The 17,160-nt window shown below is 39.5% G+C and overlaps 2 protein-coding genes and 1 long non-coding RNA gene across 7 annotated transcripts in view; 2 read left to right on the top strand and 1 right to left on the bottom strand.

Moving 5' to 3' along the window:
- Positions 1 to 2,121: 2,121 nt before the first annotated feature.
- On the top strand, positions 2,122 to 12,837 carry LOC111467407 (glutamate synthase [NADH], amyloplastic-like). 5 transcript variants are annotated; one of them, XR_002714547.1, is made up of 23 exons: positions 2,122 to 3,038; positions 3,177 to 3,296; positions 3,757 to 3,870; positions 4,029 to 4,181; positions 4,309 to 4,409; positions 4,493 to 4,586; positions 5,051 to 5,160; positions 5,249 to 5,352; positions 5,490 to 5,669; positions 5,765 to 6,108; positions 6,182 to 6,252; positions 6,340 to 6,809; positions 6,900 to 7,769; positions 7,878 to 8,032; positions 8,296 to 8,457; positions 8,549 to 10,114; positions 10,182 to 10,409; positions 10,528 to 10,796; positions 10,915 to 11,220; positions 11,308 to 11,575; positions 11,678 to 11,935; positions 12,030 to 12,538; positions 12,653 to 12,781. XR_002714547.1 is itself a non-coding variant. In XM_023112284.1 (22 exons), exons 1-22 carry the CDS (start codon positions 2,649 to 2,651, stop codon positions 12,345 to 12,347), a joined length of 6,630 nt encoding a protein of 2,209 aa, XP_022968052.1. In that variant the 5' UTR covers positions 2,122 to 2,648; the 3' UTR covers positions 12,348 to 12,837. The 5 variants fall into 5 exon arrangements, 4 of the variants coding, with proteins under 4 accessions (XP_022968052.1, XP_022968050.1, XP_022968051.1 ...); XM_023112284.1 differs by having other exon boundaries at positions 10,203 to 10,409; positions 12,030 to 12,837; XM_023112282.1 differs by having other exon boundaries at positions 12,030 to 12,837.
- Positions 12,838 to 14,028: 1,191 nt separating this feature from the next.
- LOC111467782 (spermine synthase-like) overlaps positions 14,029 to 17,160 on the top strand; it is a 4,281-nt gene continuing 1,149 nt past the window's right edge. The window contains exons 1-8 of the mRNA XM_023112853.1: positions 14,029 to 14,378; positions 15,774 to 15,994; positions 16,102 to 16,146; positions 16,247 to 16,323; positions 16,417 to 16,539; positions 16,651 to 16,755; positions 16,879 to 16,951; positions 17,034 to 17,105. Of these exons, the coding sequence (XP_022968621.1) occupies positions 15,805 to 15,994; positions 16,102 to 16,146; positions 16,247 to 16,323; positions 16,417 to 16,539; positions 16,651 to 16,755; positions 16,879 to 16,951; positions 17,034 to 17,105 (685 nt within the window). The 5' untranslated portion in view covers positions 14,029 to 14,378; positions 15,774 to 15,804. The remainder of the gene's footprint in view (positions 14,379 to 15,773; positions 15,995 to 16,101; positions 16,147 to 16,246; positions 16,324 to 16,416; positions 16,540 to 16,650; positions 16,756 to 16,878; positions 16,952 to 17,033; positions 17,106 to 17,160) is intronic.
- The window catches only part of LOC111467786, a 415-nt gene continuing 307 nt past the window's right edge, over positions 17,053 to 17,160 (bottom strand). The window contains exon 2 of the long non-coding RNA XR_002714603.1: positions 17,053 to 17,099. This is a non-coding gene — a long non-coding RNA (uncharacterized LOC111467786). The remainder of the gene's footprint in view (positions 17,100 to 17,160) is intronic.

Genomic DNA, 17,160 nt, shown 5'->3' with positions numbered 1-17,160 from the left:
AATCTTTGCCTTTTTCACTTTTATTATATTATATGCTTCAGATTCCCTTTGAAAGGCAATATTTTTATATGTTTTGGGTGGAAAAAATAAAGCCTCCCTTTTTATTTTTATATTGCAAAGTGGCACATGGATGGCTATAATTATGGATACCATATATTTATTTTAAATTATTGTAAAAAAAGAAAAAAAAAATCATTCCTTCTTAAACCCATGAAGTATAAATAATTCAATACTCATATTTATCATTGTTAGTAATATCTTTAGAATTTATTTCGTAAATATTTAACTGTAATATGGGACAATTAAGTTAATGGGTTTATTTCTAAAAATAAAATGGTTTTAAATGAGATATAAATTATTTCTTTATATGGATCAAATTTGCTTATTTATTTAATTATTTTAATTAGTTACACACGTTGGGTAATGGATGCGGCAAGCAAACGGTGTGAACACCGACGACGTCGTTGCCACTGCCGCTATACCCTTCAACCTCAAATATAACGTACTTTCCAGAATAAATAAATACAATAAAATATGTACTTTTGAAATATTTGTTTTTATTTATCTTTTACAATAACTGCTATACATTAACCAAACTTATATATATACATATACCTCCTTATATTATAATCTAACATTACAGAGAAAAATGTTAGGAAAATAATTATATGAATATATATAAGAAAAAGAAAAAAAAAAAAACAATATATTTTCTTTTTACATCTAACAAAAATAAAAAAAGAAACCGTTCTCCTGAAAAAAGTAAATCCGTATGATTGATATATGATTGATAATAGGGAGTCCTTATAGCTTTCATTTGAAACCCGTATAACTTTATTTGCTAGTCTCCGTCCCACCTACTCCGCTCACTCTAATATCAGAGTTGCTTGTTTCTTAATCAACTTTATTGCGTGGAGCCAAAATGTTATTTATGGTAATTGATTTAACGCAAGACTAAGACAAGCAAAAGCAACAAGTCAACGCTATAAAACGCAAACCGGCACGTTTTTTTCTTACATGACGTACTCTCTTAATAATTTATATTATAGTAGAGATTTTAAGTGATACCTGTACAAAGTGTGATTATTTGTGTTGTCATAGCAAAACAATATACCTGATTATTTGTATAATTGTTTAATGAAATAATTTGATGTGACTATGATTATAATATTGGGTTATAATTAGTTTGAAATTATTTTAATCCATTCAGAAATAAGCGCTAACTGTTGGCCGCGTATAATCAGGTGGCGGCATCTTTTTCTAAATACCACTGGCCGTGTCGCTTCCTCTTTTATATTTATTATTTTTAAATATTTGTCTGTTTTACCGTTTCCGTTTTACTTGTGCACAACGCTGCCTACCAGCCCTCTACTTATTTACTATGTTACCCTCCACCAATTAGTTCTCTCTCTATCTTGTCCCCCTCCCCATTTTTTATTTTTTTTTATCAAATTTTTAAATAATAAGAATTTGTTACAATTATTATAATTCTTATTTTTGGCAAGTCAGTAAGCCTCAGAGTCTGTTTATGGAATAAGTAAACGTTGCACAGAAACTACTCCCAAGAACAACAGCCAACAAATTAATTCTCTGTTAAAAAAAAGAAAAAAGAAAATAATAATAATACCCTCTAAAGGTTATAATAGGAATTCAAACCACTCTGCCATGTTGGGTACCCTCGTGAGAGTCAAATTTACTAAGTTGTGGTAATTTACTTTCCTTTTTTCAAAAAATATAAACAAACAAATATTCCATGTCAGAAGACGTTTTCTACTATTACGGTGGTGACTAATCATCTTTTATTATCTTTTCCGTTTCGCGTCTGCAGCTTCGGACCCGAACCTCGTGGCGTTAAAACGGTGACGTAAGACGGCTAAGCGAAAGAAAAAAAAAGAAACGTATGAATATGAGATAAAAGCTTTATCTGGGTGTGGGCTCAATAATCCACGTGGATTATTTAGAGAAATCTGAGCTGTCACTCTGTATTGTAAAAGTGATTGCGGGAAATGACGAAAGTAGGCCTCGCCTCCCTCCTTTGGGCTCTCGTGGGTCCCCAGTTTTCTCTCTCTTCCACTTTCTCTCTCTACTGTGGATTCTATAAAAATCTCACTCCTCTGCATTCTTCATGCGAAGGAGGTTAAATAAGAAACCTAAAAGCAGAGCTGCCGCTGAGTTCTCGGTCGCTTTGCCTTTCATTTCGCCCCTTCTCGTTTTTCTTATTCCTTTTGCCTTTCATTTTCGCGCTGGCTTTCCGGGAAAATTTGTTGCTCAAACCTCTTTTCCTCTAAGATCTGCGAGTCGCAAGGGGATTCTTCCTATTCTCATGCTTTTTGAATGTCATCTTTGAGAATTTTCGGCCAAATTTACAAAATATTTTTATATAATAACTCTCACATCTTGTTCCTCTTCATCTTCTATTAATCTCCTGAATCACCCAATCCAGATACTCCTCTGTTGTCTTTCACTTATTAATCTTCAAGAGCCTTTTTGTTTCCAGGAATTCCGACCATAAGTTCTGCGCTTTTTTTTTGAAAATTAATTCTAAAATCAGCTGAGTTTGATCTAAAATTAGTTACAACGATTTCCATTGGTTGTAGCGGTTAAGTTTGATATTATATCGTGTTGTTAATCCCCTGTGTAATTTCACAATGCTGGCGAAATCTGCTTCTCTTCTTAAGCTTCCGGCGGCTCCTTTCACGTTTGATAAGACCTCTGTTAAGCCCCAGTTGAATGTTAACCCTAAAGCTCGGTTGGCAACCAGAGCTGTGCGATGCTCCGCTTCTAATGGAGCATCGAGGTCGTTAAACGTGTCGGAGAAGAAGTTCTTTGGAGCCCGTTTGAGGGCTCCGGGATCCGGAAGAGTCCAGTTTTGGCATTTGGACGGTCCTGGCCGGTCGCCGAAGTTCCGGCTTGCAGTCCGGTCGGGTCTGTCAGCTGTGCCTGAGAAACCACTTGGCCTTTACGATCCTAAATTCGATAAGGACTCCTGTGGAGTTGGGTTCGTTGCTGAATTATCCGGTGAAAGCAGCCGCCAAACGGTTAGGATCATCGAATTCTTTCTTGAAAATGTTTTCTCTTTAACGTTTGGTATGTATTTGTCTAGCATGGACATGTATTGGGTATATTTTTTTTGAAATTTTTTATTCACGTCTTTCTGTGATGTTGCTTTATTGCAGATAACTGATGCTTTGGAAATGTTGGTTCGTATGGCACATAGAGGTGCTTGCGGTTGCGAAGCAAATACTGGTGATGGAGCTGGGCTTCTTCTTGCTCTTCCGCACGAGTTCTTTAAAGAGGTGCGGGTTTTGTGTTTTGCTTTCCCTCTTCCTTTTGTTTATCAATTTTGCAACCTTGATTCATCCTTTATGATTGTTCATGCTTCTCTTCGAAAAGATAGTTTCTTGGAGGAAATCCCTTCTATTCTATTCTTCGATTTATATTCACCTTCTATTATCCAAGTATACTGATTAGTCACGGTTCCATGAGTGAATTCGACGATAAAAATGAGTATATTGATGGCGGTTACATGCTTTTTGAATCCTTTTTCATTTATTGAAAATTTTGACATCTGGATAAGAACATGTCTGCATCTAACGATGGCTGAAGTATTTGTAACGAATAATTACTGCAGGTTTTATTGCAATTTAAACACATGAAAGTACCCTCAATTTTTTTTTTTTTTTTGGCCTGATTTCTGCTTCATTTTTCTCGTGTTCGATCCCTGCTTATCAGTACTGATAATTGGTGTCTTTTTAGGCGGCAAGAGATGATGGGTTCGAGCTCCCACAGCCGGGGCAGTATGCCGTTGGCATGTTTTTCTTGCCCACGTCCGATTGCCGCAGAGAGGAAAGTAAAAAAGTATTTACAAAGGTATTTTCTTGCTACTGAGTTTTGTTTTCATCTATTTCTCTTGTTTTTGGGATCCAGCTTCCTAATCATTTTTGAAATTTCGGTCTACAACATAGTTAACCAATACACTTATAAACATTATAGTCAAGTGATGGTTCAATCCTCTGTTTGTGTACAAGGTTGCCGAATCACTTGGGCATTCTGTTCTTGGATGGCGGTCTGTGCCAACAGACAATACTGGATTGGGCAAGTCTGCCGTAATTACGGAACCTGTGATTGAGCAAGTGTTCCTTACCCCTAGTGCAAGGTCGAAAGTTGATTTGGAAAAACAGGTGATGATCCCTTTAGTTTTTTAATTTTCAGTCCTGTTTACGTTTGGACTCGGTGATTTGGTACAGTAATTTCTTTTGTGCAATTATGATCCATCTGGTTAAATTGAATCTCAATCTTTTCAAATAGATGTACATATTAAGGAGGCTTTCAATGGTGGCTATTCGTGCTGCATTAAATCTCGAGCACGGTGGCGCTAAAGACTTCTACATTTGTTCTCTCTCCTCGAGGTGAATCTTAAAGTTTTCATGATTTCCTATGAAACTTGGTTACCATATTGTCATGACTTAAATTCACTGCCATAATTTTATAGGACCATTGTGTACAAAGGTCAATTGAAGCCGATACAGTTGAAGGACTATTATCTGGATCTTGTGAATGAAAGGTTTACGAGCTACATGGCCCTGGTAAATATTTTATCTATTCACTTTCTTCCCCTCCACTAACTTCATATACTCCAACAAACAGCATGGGAACAACCAGTAACTGAAGAGAGATGCAAGGTTGAGGAATGACTTCTGAGGCATTGAGGTTTGAATGATCTCTTAAGTTCTTCCACTCCCTTGATTTCTTGTTAAATTTGGATGCTGGATTGGATGGTTGGGGGACTTTGGTAAAAGAAACCTCATTACCAAGTGAGTCATATTTACAGAAACGCAAGGCTGCCAATGTCAGAATCAGTTGTCGGGGATTCAGCTTGCAATAGTTATATGAAAAGAAATTGTTTTGAAACTGTCTAGCTTAGGTTATTGATGACCTTCTAGGTTGAACAAAGATGAATACTGCCTTTAATTTGTTGTTTCACTTCATATTTTGACCGAAAGAAGGAAAAAAGAAAGTGACAGATTGGGTCTTTGAAATATTTGTGCAGGTGCACTCCCGGTTTTCAACCAATACTTTTCCTAGCTGGGATCGTGCTCAACCCATGCGTATCTTGGGTCACAATGGAGAAATCAACACCCTTAGAGGCAACGTGAATTGGTATGCTTACTGATTGTTCTCCTTCAATATCTTGTGAGCTATTTGCACCATTGATTTGATCCGATGGAAACTTTTCTTTATTCTTTAGGATGAAGGCACGTGAAGGTCTACTGAAGTGTACGGAACTTGGTCTGTCAGAAGACGAGTTAAAACATCTATTACCCATTGTGGATTCCAGCTCTTCAGATTCAGGTGAACTATCTCTATTTTTTTGCATTGCATCTCTTTGCGTTTGCATGCATCTGTACGTGTGCGTTCTTATCCGTACACGGCTATAGATGATACCTCTGTGGTTTCTCATCATTATTTTTTGGTGCTGCCACCTACAGGAGCTTTTGACGGTGTTCTTGAGCTTTTAATTAGATCCGGTAGAAGTCTTCCAGAAGCCGTCATGATGATGATCCCTGAAGCATGGCAAAATGACGAGAATATGGATCCTCAGAGGAAAGCATTATATGAATATTTTTCATGTCTCATGGAGCCGTGGGATGGACCTGCTCTTATTTCATGTAATACAATATGATATATTCACTTCTGTATCAGTTCAAAATTTTGCTTTTCAAGAGAATTCTAAGTTTATGTTTATCTACAATGTTGTTTGTAGTTACTGATGGCCGCTATCTTGGAGCTACTTTGGATCGCAATGGACTTCGGCCTGGTCGTTTCTATGTAACTCACAGTGGGCGAGTTATAATGGCCAGTGAAGTCGGTGTAGTGGACATTGCACCAGAGGATGTTTCAAGGAAAGGAAGGCTGAACCCTGGGATGATGCTTTTAGTGGATTTTGAAAATCATGTTGTTGTAGATGATGAAGCCTTGAAGCAGCAATATTCACTTGCTAGGCCTTATGGAGAGTGGCTTAAAAAGCAGAAGATTGAACTAAAGGACATTGTTAGCTCGATTGACAAATCTGAATTGATCTCTCCAGCAATAGCAGGAGCGTTGCCTGTAAGTATGAGGTTTGTCACACTTGGTTTTTCTTTGATTATATTATCTGATTATTCCTCATTTTTGACTCAAGACGTCAGCTGATGATGATAACATGGATAATATGGGCATACATGGTTTACTCGCTCCCTTGAAAGCCTTTGGGTATGTATATTGAGCTGCTGCATAATCTATCCAATTCCATTTCTGAACTAAGGCAAACCGTAATCTCAATTTGAACTTTTTGTGCAGCTTCACTACTGAAGGCTTGGAGATGTTGTTGCTTCCTATGGCAACAGATGGTTCTGAGGCCCTTGGTTCAATGGGAAATGATACTCCACTAGCTGTCATGTCCAACAGAGAAAAGCTCACTTTTGAGTATTTCAAGCAAATGTTCGCTCAGGTTACGAATCCTCCAATTGATCCCATCAGAGAGAAGATAGTGACCTCCATGCAATGTATGATTGGTCCAGAAGGAGACCTGACTGAAACTACTGAAGGACAATGTCACCTTCTGTCGTTGGAAGGCCCTCTCTTGTCCATTGAAGAAACGGAAGCAATAAAAATGATGAATTATAGGGGCTGGCGAAGTAAAGTTTTAGATATCACATATCCAAAATACCTTGGTAGGAGAGGATTGGAGGAGACCTTGGATAGGATTTGTGCCGAAGCTCATGATGCCATTAAGGAGGGGTATACTACCCTTGTTCTTTCCGATAGAGGTATTCTAGCGTTTTGCGTTCTCACTTATGCTTTCTGCTTTTCGTTATTGAACTTCATTTTAACCCGTTTAATATTTTCCCATTTTCCAGCCTTCTCAACGAATCGTGTTGCTGTGAGCTCCCTCTTGGCTGTTGGTGCTGTCCATCAGTACCTAGTTAAAAATCTATTACGCACTCAAGTTGGCTTGATAGTAGAATCTGCTGAACCCCGTGAAGTCCACCATTTTTGTACACTCGTGGGATTTGGTGCTGATGCTATATGCCCTTACCTGGCTATGGAGGCCATCTGGAGATTACAAGTTGATGGACGAATTCCAGCAAAATCAAGCGGTGAATTCCATTCCAAAGAGGAATTGGTCAAGAAGTACTTCAATGCAAGCACCTACGGGATGATGAAGGTTCTTGCGAAGATGGGAATATCAACTTTGGCATCTTATAAAGGTGCTCAAATTTTTGAAGCTCTTGGTCTTTCATCAGAAGTGGTTGACAAGTGCTTTGCTGGAACTCCTAGCAGAGTAGAGGGTGCAACATTTGACATGCTGGCTCGGGATTCACTTAGTTTGCATGAAATGGCTTTTCCCTCTAGAGCTTTCCCGCCTGGTAGTGCGGAAGCTGTAGCATTACCAAACCCTGGGGATTATCATTGGAGGAAGGGTGGTGAAATTCACTTAAATGATCCAGTAGCCATAGCAAAATTGCAAGAGGCTGCTCGAACTAATAGTGTAAATGCCTATAAGGAGTACTCCAAGCTTGTCCATGAATTAAATAAAGCATGCAATTTGAGAGGACTTCTGAAATTTAAAGAGACAGGGGCAAGTATTCCCTTGGATGAAGTGGAATCTGCTAGTGAAATTGTTAAGCGGTTTTGCACTGGTGCAATGAGTTATGGATCAATCTCTCTGGAGGCACACTCTACTTTGGCAATGGCTATGAATAAAATTGGTGGAAAATCGAACACAGGTGCGTTCTGTTCTGACCTCAAGTTCTGGGCATTGTTAGTGAATAGATATTGACATCGTTACCTTAGTTATATCCTGAAGATCATTTTATATGAAATTTCTATTGAAGGTGAGGGAGGAGAGCAGCCATCTCGAATGGAGCCTCTTCCTGATGGTTCGATGAATCCAAAGAGAAGCGCTATCAAACAAGTTGCGAGTGGAAGGTTTGGTGTTTCAAGTTACTACCTCACAAATGCAGACGAACTGCAGATAAAAATGGCTCAGGTATTCATTTGAAATTTTGTTTGAATCGATATGGTTGTTTATTTGCATTCCATTTTTCCTCTTCATTCCAATTGGAAAAGAGGTTCTTCTTTTTTATGGAACTATGTTCATGGCAGATGATGCTGTATCTGCAAAGCACCTCTGGGTGTTTTGCATCTTTAATTGATATCTACATTGAATGTGGTGAGACGAAGTAAGAGCTGTAGCTATATATCTTTGAAAATTTACTGTATTTTAATTTGCAATGTTGGTTATTGCATTAGGGGGCCAAGCCCGGTGAGGGTGGTGAACTTCCTGGTCACAAGGTCGTTGGTGAAATTGCAGCAACAAGGAATTCTACAGCTGGAGTTGGGCTTATCAGCCCACCTCCTCATCATGATATTTATTCGATTGAAGATCTTGCTCAGTTAATCCATGATCTCAAGGTAAAGTAGCTTGTTAACTCAATTGTATGCAAATTCAAACTTCTTAGACTGAATTACTGACCTTTTTCTTTCCTTTTTTGTTGGCTTTCAGAATTCCAACCCAGCTGCTCGGATTAGTGTGAAGTTGGTGTCTGAAGCAGGTGTTGGTGTAATTGCCAGTGGAGTTGTTAAGGGCCATGCAGATCATGTACTAATTTCTGGTCATGATGGAGGTACAGGTGCATCAAGGTGGACTGGCATCAAGAATGCTGGGCTTCCATGGGAACTGGGGTTGGCTGAAACCCACCAAACTCTGGTTGCTAATGACCTTCGTGGACGTACGGTGCTTCAGACAGATGGTCAATTAAAAACTGGAAGGGATGTGGCTATAGCTGCTTTGCTTGGTGCAGAGGAATTTGGCTTCAGCACTGCACCCCTTATTACAATGGGCTGCATTATGATGCGGAAGTGCCACAAGAACACATGCCCAGTTGGAATTGCTACTCAAGATCCTGTTCTTAGAGAGAAGTTTGCAGGAGAACCTGAACATGTGATCAACTTTTTCTTTATGGTAGCTGAGGAAATGAGGGAGATAATGTCCCAGCTTGGATTTTGTACAGTCAACGAGATGGTTGGACGTTCTGATGTGTTGGAAGTTGATAAGGAAGTTGCTTGGCGAAATGAGAAGCTAGATAATATTGATCTCTCTCTGTTACTTAGACCTGCTTCTGATCTACGGCCTGAAGCTGCTCAATACTGTGTGCAGAAACAAGATCACGGTCTGGACATGGCTTTGGATCAAAAGCTGATTGCACTTTCAAAGTCTGCGCTGGAAAAGAGTCTTCCTGTGTACATTGAATCCCCAATCAACAATGTTAACCGTGCTGTTGGAACAATGCTTAGCCATGAGGTAACCAAGCGTTACCACATGGCTGGGCTTCCTTCAGAAACTATTCATATCAAATTCACTGGAAGTGCTGGACAGAGTCTTGGAGCATTCCTCTGCTCTGGCATAATGCTAGAGCTGGAGGGTGACAGCAATGACTATGTTGGCAAAGGATTATCAGGTGGCAAAATTGTCATTTACCCTCCAAAGGAGAGTTTGTTTGATCCTAAAGAGAACATAATCATAGGTAATGTGGCTCTTTATGGTGCTATATGTGGTGAGGCCTATTTCAATGGTATGGCAGCAGAAAGGTTTTGTGTACGTAATTCAGGGGCAAAGGCTGTTGTGGAGGGTGTTGGTGATCATGGATGTGAATATATGACTGGTGGCACTGTTGTCGTTCTTGGTAGAACTGGAAGAAATTTTGCTGCCGGTATGAGTGGAGGTATTGCGTATGTTCTAGACTTGGATGGACAATTTGAATCCCGATGCAATCTAGAGCTTGTGGATCTGGACAAAGTTGAAGAAGAGGATGATATTTTGACTCTGAAAATGATGATACAGCAGCATCAGCGTCACACATCAAGCAACTTCGCAAAAGAAGTCCTTGATAACTTCGAGAACTTATTGCCTAGATTTATTAAGGTTTTCCCAAGGGAATATAAGCGTGTTCTCTTGAACATGAAAGCTCAAGAAGCCGCCAACGATGCTTCAGAACCAGCTGTTATGAAGGATGCATTTGGGGAGCTCAAGAAAATGGCTGCTGCCTCCTTGAATGGGAATTCCAAACAGGTAACTTTTGAGTTCCCTTAGACTAGTTCCCCTACCTTTTGTTCACCAATATGGTTCTGACTTGAATTTGGATCCGAAGGTTGAAAAGATTGAAGCACCAAAGAGACCTACTGAGATACCTGATGCTGTTAAACATCGGGGCTTTATTGCTTATGAGCGTGAGGGAGTGAAGTACAGGGATCCCACTGTTCGAATGGGTGATTGGAAAGAGGTTATGGAAGAATCAAAACCTGGGCCGCTGTTAAAAACTCAGTCAGCTCGATGCATGGATTGTGGAACCCCATTTTGCCATCAGGTAGTGATGATGATCACTGCCCATTCTTTTACCCAAATTTTATAACATGCTAGAATCTCATTTTATAAGCGTTTGTATGTCTTCTGACCCTCATCTTTTTTGTTTTTAATTATTTCAGGAGAACTCCGGATGCCCTCTTGGTAATAAAATTCCTGAATTCAATGAGTTAGTTTATCAGAATAGGTGGCGTGAAGCTCTGGATCGTCTTCTTGAAACAAACAACTTCCCAGAGTTTACCGGCCGGGTCTGCCCTGCCCCATGCGAAGGATCTTGTGTTCTGGGCATTATTGAAAATCCTGTGTCTATCAAAAGCATTGAATGTGCAATTATAGACAAGGGCTTTGAAGAGGGGTGGATGACTCCACGGCCTCCCCTTACGAGATCTGGGTAAGCAGCTGTTTTTCTGTCAGCTTCTATTGACATTCGTTACTTAGACTTCGTAATATGACCATTTTGTTTTAGACCGTGAACTACGTTTGTTCACAGAATTTGTTGATGAATGCAGGAAAAGAGTAGCCATTGTTGGAAGTGGACCATCTGGCATGGCTGCAGCAGACCAGCTAAATAAAATGGGTCACACAGTGACAGTGTATGAACGAGCTGACAGAATTGGAGGACTTATGATGTATGGAGTTCCAAATATGAAGACTGACAAAGTGGATGTAGTTCAGCGGCGTGTTAACCTTATGGCAGAGGAAGGTGTTAACTTTGTTGTTAATGCTAACGTTGGAACTGATCCTTCATATTCTCTTGAACGTCTTCGAGATGAAAATGATGCACTCATTTTGGCTGTTGGTGCCACAAAACCAAGGTAAATCTCTTCAATTTACCATCCAAGGAATTTTGATGCACAGCTCGATCATCCTTAAGAATTCCTTGAAAATATGTTTTGTCTCAGGGACCTTCCTGTGCCTGGACGGGAACTTGCCGGAGTCCATTTTGCCATGGAATTCCTTCATTCAAACACGAAAAGCTTGCTTGATAGCACTCTGGAAGATGGTAAATACATTTCTGCAAAGAACAAAAAGGTGGTTGTGATTGGTGGTGGTGACACTGGGACAGATTGCTTGGGAACCTCTATAAGGCATGGTTGCAGTAGCATTGTAAATCTAGAGCTTCTTTCTCAGCCGCCACTGACCAGGGCTCCAGGGAACCCTTGGCCACAGGTTTGCCTTCTTTTCCTTCGGCCTCCTATTACTATGTTTGGGTGAATGGTTGACCCTATTTCTGGGATTACGTTTTGACATTCACCATTTCTGGGATTGCAGTGGCCCAGAATATTCCGAGTTGATTATGGACACCAGGAAGCAGCTGCCAAATTCGGAAAAGATCCAAGATCCTACGAGGTTCTGACTAAGCGGTTTATTGGAGATGAAAGTGGGATAGTGAAAGGACTTGAAGTAGTGCGTGTTCAGTGGGAGAAGGATGCAAGCGGAAGGTTCCAGTTCAAGGAGGTGGAAGGCAGCGAGGAAATAATAGAGGGCGATCTTGTTTTACTGGCAATGGGATTCCTGGGTCCCGAATCGGTTAGTGTTTTCTATTTACATTACATTCAGTTGTCACACATGGAGGGCTGCTGTAGAACTCGAAGGCTGAGTATTGTTTCTTTGCATTTTACAGACAGTAGCAGACAAGCTGGGCGTGGAGAAGGATGCCCGGTCGAACTTCAAGGCTGAGTATGGCCGTTTCTCAACTAGTGTAGACGGAGTGTTTGCAGCCGGAGACTGCCGTCGGGGCCAGTCCCTCGTGGTATGGGCCATCTCTGAAGGACGTCAAGCAGCTGCTCAGGTTGACAAGTACCTGTCAAAGGAAGAAAAGAACGTTGTTGTAGGTGAAGGAGGGTATGAAGGGGTTGGGACAAGGTCCCAAGATTACAAGAACAACAGGCAACAGGGGAGTACAAGCAGTAGCAGCAGCAGACACACAGTAATGAAATAGGCAATGAAGCCTTTGTCAAAACTTCCTTATTCTTGTAACGATGAAAGGAAGGATGAAAAGAGTTTCGGGGTGAAGATTTGATATTTTTGTACTGAATAAAAAGCCAATTTCAGAGAACCTGAGGCTGGCTGGGGTTGTTGGCTATTATATTATATGTCAAGAGGGTAAAGGTGGTAAAGGAATATGAATGAAAGTAATAGTTGCTGATTGTACTACACACAACATTGGTGGGTGTTTCATCGTCTCCTTAGTATTCATTTTGATAGGCGTTTTAAATTCCGCAAAATGAATAATGATGACGGAATATGAATGAAAGTAATAGTTGCTGATTGTACTACACACAACATTGGTGGGTGTTTCATCGTCTCCTCAGTATTCTTTTTGACAGGCGTTTTAAATTCCGCAAAATGAATAATGATGTACAGTTGGCATAATATTACTGTCATTGCTTGTTTTGGTAAGTTGAAATACTATTTGCAGTTGGAAGTTTAATGTGTATTCTACAATATCCTCTTTCATTGTTTCCTTGGATCTCAGAGAACGAGTACTGTTTGTTTCCTTAAATCTCAGCCGTTCACTTCTCTGCAACCCCACAGATGCTCGGGGGCAGCGAATTAACCGAAAGTGGAGATTCGGGTGGCGCAGGAGATTGCGGATCGGGGAGAGATGGATGAGGCGAAATGGAGGAGGTTGATGGAGAGGTGGTTTTAGAGGAACGGACGATGAAGTGAACAGTAAGGAGGGAGAGGGTGGTGGGCAATTGCGGCGATTGTCGAGCCGTCTTGGGTAGGGATGGGGATTTGCCTTGCCCTTGTCTGACTGACCATCACAAGGTGCCCAATCTAAATTACTCTCCTAACGACGTCGTTTGTTAATCATGAAATGGCTATCGAGTGCTCGGAGTTCTTGCAGATCGAATGGTTCCTAATTGTTAATCATGAAATGGTATCGGAATTCTATGACAATCTAATTCATTTGGTAGGAGTGCATGAGAATTGATGGGGAAGCCAAGCAAGAAGAAAAAGAAATATTATGGTACATGGATGGGTATGATTGGATGAAGATGAGTTTGTTGGGTTTTGGTTCAAAAGACGAATGCTAAGTTTCCAAATAATGGGGTTCAAAATCATGGACTTATTAGGCCTTCCCTTCCTACTACTTCAACTCTCTTCTTCACACTTGAGTTGCCAAATATGACATATTTACCTCCCAACTTGGACTATAACGTTTGGTCCTTTCTGCTCTTTTTTAGCTTTGCTTATGTTTCCCTTCTTTTTCCAAGAACATATCCTTTTAAAGAAAAGATTGGTCTTTTTTTTAATCCTCCTCTTGTTTTCTAGTAGCTCTGAACTTAAAAAACAAACACTAGCTCTGGAATATGGCATTAATAAGATGTAAATAGAGTAAGAGAAGAAACCAACACAATAAAACTTGCTTGGTTAGAGTCAAAGATGTTTATAGGTGTTTGTTCTAGAATCAAGATTCCCTTCACATTCACATGACAATAACATTGAACTTTTTTGATCGAGAAGAGATGCTAAATAATACTTGAATGAAAAATAAAAAGTAAAGTAATAAAAATATCATATCTTCAAAATAATTAAAGTTGGAAAAAAGAGGAAATATATGGATCAATTAAAAACAATTTATTTAAAGGATGAATAAAAATGATATGGAAGACTGTGCAGAGAGCAGTGCAACAGAGTGGAACGGAAGAAAAAGAAGACGGGAGAGTGAAGAGAAAAAGAAGAGAACTTCCCTTCACAATTCACGCTCCTTCCTTCCCTCATCGGAAGTTGTAAAACCCAATTTTGATTTTGTAATAATATTCTTGTTCTTCGTCAATTTCAGTGTTCATTTTCATCTGCTACTCCAACCAGTCCCACTGCGTCTTCATCTATATAAACCCAACCTTTCCGCCCTTCTCTCCTCTGCCACTCACGCATACACTGCCTGCAATTTCTCACCACCGGCTTTTGGGCTCTCTGATTCTCTCCTCCCGCTCGCTTCGCCATTCTTCGACCCTTCCGTGTAATCTTTCCTTTCCTTTTCAATCTCTTCTTCTTTCTCTGCTCTCTACTTTTGTTTCTGGAATGGGGTATTCAAAACCTTGATCACTGATGTTTGGGTTTTATTCGTTTTCCAGTTTCCATCACAAAGATCTCGACCTGCTCTGCTTTTCTCTGTTCACTCTAATACTCGTGTCATTTCCTAACCCTGCAATTTTTAAGGGAAAAAAAAAACAAAATCAAAATTTGGATGTTTGAACACCTTTTAGAGCTAAAATTAAGCATGAAACTATTGAAGGAAGGACGGATGGAAGTATTTGGCTTTCGCGTATTTTATTGGTCGGTGTGTGTAAGATAGTGATACACGCTTTCTTATTTTGTCCCTTTATGGTTTGTGGTCTTTGTGTTCCATCTTTATTTTCTTGTTGAACCGACTCGTAAACAATAGTTCATGCTCAGTATGCTGCGGGAACTGAAAGAACGTGGGGAATCTGAACTTCTTTTTCATTTTAAAAATAAACTTCTCTTATCTTTTCGGACCTTAAAATCCAGTTGAGCTTACCTGAGTTAATAGAAGGTTCATCATGAACAGTCTGGCTTATGGAACTAGTTCTACTCTGTTTGTACCAGTATAATATCCTTGATTCCACTTCTGAGGTTTACCATGACTTTCATGAGTTCTTTTTTTTATACCTATTCTCCATAGGGGTCTGAAGCTCTCTATTCCGATGGATTTCAGTCATATCATTTGCTTATCTTTCTTGATCTGGCTTTGTGAAACTTTATCCTTTGTTCTTGTCACCTTACATGATCTTATAGTAAATTTCAAACCTGGTAGAACTCTAAAAGTTAACGAGAGAGATCATTTATTTTCTCTATCTCCAGATTTAACATAATTCTGATAGCATTCTTTTTTTCAGTTTTTTCTTTTCTGTGATCAAAAGCTTTGCATTGTACACTGTGGAAAAAGCTGCGTGACTGTGCTTATTGAGTTGTGATCTAAGTTACTGTAAATCCACTTCCTATACAACTTGCTGATGCTTATTTGTTTCTGCTGATGATTATTCCTCGATCTTATTTTGATGGGATTTCTTGTTATAGGTTTTGTCTTTTCTTGATGGTATTTAACAAAGCATATTAGTGGGTGACATGTATTTGTCCAAAAGCCAAAAAACTTATATAGTCATAACGAAGCTATAGGTTCGATAATTTCATTTGTCCACTGGTGACTTCAATTTCTTCCTTGGAAATCTTGAATCTGCAGAAAGTAAAGATGCAAATGCTTACAAAATGTATAATCTGTTACTTTCCCACGACTTATGTATGGTAGAAGAGCATGAGTCACTCAAAAGATGTCTCTTGTACACATATCTTCTTTCTCCATCTTTATGATGATGTGCTATTCTTGATGTTCCAGAGGCTGGAGATTGAACAAAAAACGATAATACATGGAGGACGTCACAGGAAGAAGTTTTGAATGCCAGACAATTATGGATGGGAAGACGACTAATGGGAATGGCTTAGATAAGGCCATTCCGTCTTGTTGTTTGAAGGCTAAGGCTTCAGATCCTGAGCTTGAGGCTCAATGCCATTCAACTGTTGTTTCTGGCTGGATTTCAGAATTTCAGCCTGGCTCTGGTCATTCTCCTTTTCTTTAATCTCCTTGTGAAGCTCTTGGTTCTGTTTTAGAAACAGTGGCTCACCATGTGGGTAATTAACATCAGTTACGCTCGTTTCCTTTGCAGATAAAGCTAGCAAGTTTGTTTATTTCAACAACCCAATGTGGCCGGGTGAGTGCCTTTCTTGTATTTCTTGTTAATGGTCTCTTTTTCATGCTGAGGAAGTTCATTTTACTTTCATTCTTGACAAGGAGTTGAATGTTCCTTTCAGGAGAAGCACATTCTCTGCTAGTAGAGAATATACTATTTAAAGGAAAGTCAGAGTACCAAGAGGTCATGGTTTTTGAGGTACCATTCGCTGAGACAATGTTTTTACCTTCGCAATTCATTTGCTTGGTTTCTTGATTAATACTTTACTTGTTTGTCTCTATTTGTTTACAGTCTGCATCATATGGAAAAGTCCTTGTTCTTGATGGCATTGTTCAACTGACAGAGAAAGATGAATGTGCCTACCAGGAAATGATAGCGCATCTTCCTCTTTGTTCGATCCCGTCTCCTAAAACCGTTAGTCGTCCCAAAAATTTGTTTCTGTGCCAATTCCATCTCTTATTAAGAAATTTTCTTTTTCTCTTCCAACTTTTGCATAATTTTAAGACATAAAATGACACTATATAGGTTCTGGTTGTTGGCGGAGGTGATGGTGGAGTCCTGAGGGAAATTTCTCGTCATGACTCGGTGGAGCACATCGACATTTGTGAGATAGATGAGATGGTCATTAATGTAAGTGTTCATTAGAGACATGTTGCGAATTGTATGATAAGTTCATAATGAAACAACTTGCTGCTGTGGTATGTTTCAAGATTGTGACCTAATGCTTCATTTCCCTGCTTTCTTAATTCGTAGGTGTCAAAACAATTTTTCCCCCAACTAGCTGTTGGATTCGAGGACCCTCGTGTTCACCTTCATGTTGGTGATGGTGCGTCGAAAGTCGAGACATCTTATTCCTTTTTTTGTTTCTTATGCTCTTTCCTATATTATTTGCATCTTTGTAATATCAGCTGTTGAATTTCTTCGGAATGCAAAGCAAGGGAAGTATGATGCCATCATTGTTGATTCCTCTGATCCTGTGGGTAAGTTAATGATTTGTAACCGAGGAGAACAAAAAAAAAAAAAAAAAAAAAAAAT

This window comes from Cucurbita maxima, unplaced genomic scaffold (assembly GCF_002738345.1).
Source record: "Cucurbita maxima cultivar Rimu unplaced genomic scaffold, Cmax_1.0 Cma_Scf00034, whole genome shotgun sequence".
Classification (NCBI taxonomy): domain Eukaryota; kingdom Viridiplantae; phylum Streptophyta; class Magnoliopsida; order Cucurbitales; family Cucurbitaceae; genus Cucurbita; species Cucurbita maxima.
Note: the sequence above shows the minus strand (reverse complement) of the source record. Positions and strands in the feature narration are given on the sequence as shown.

What these genes read in the sequence shown, in the direction of transcription:
- LOC111467407 (XM_023112282.1), top strand. Translation starts at nt 2,649, where the DNA reads ATGCTGGCGAAATCTGCTTCTCTTCTTAAGCTTCCGGCGGCTCCTTTC. An exon ending in TGGTGGAAAATCGAACACAG is followed by an intron (nt 7,770 to 7,877) that starts GTGCGTTCTGTT and finishes TTTCTATTGAAG; the next exon opens with GTGAGGGAGGAGAGCAGCCA. An exon ending in TGCAGATAAAAATGGCTCAG is followed by an intron (nt 8,033 to 8,295) that starts GTATTCATTTGA and finishes TTATTGCATTAG; the next exon opens with GGGGCCAAGCCCGGTGAGGG.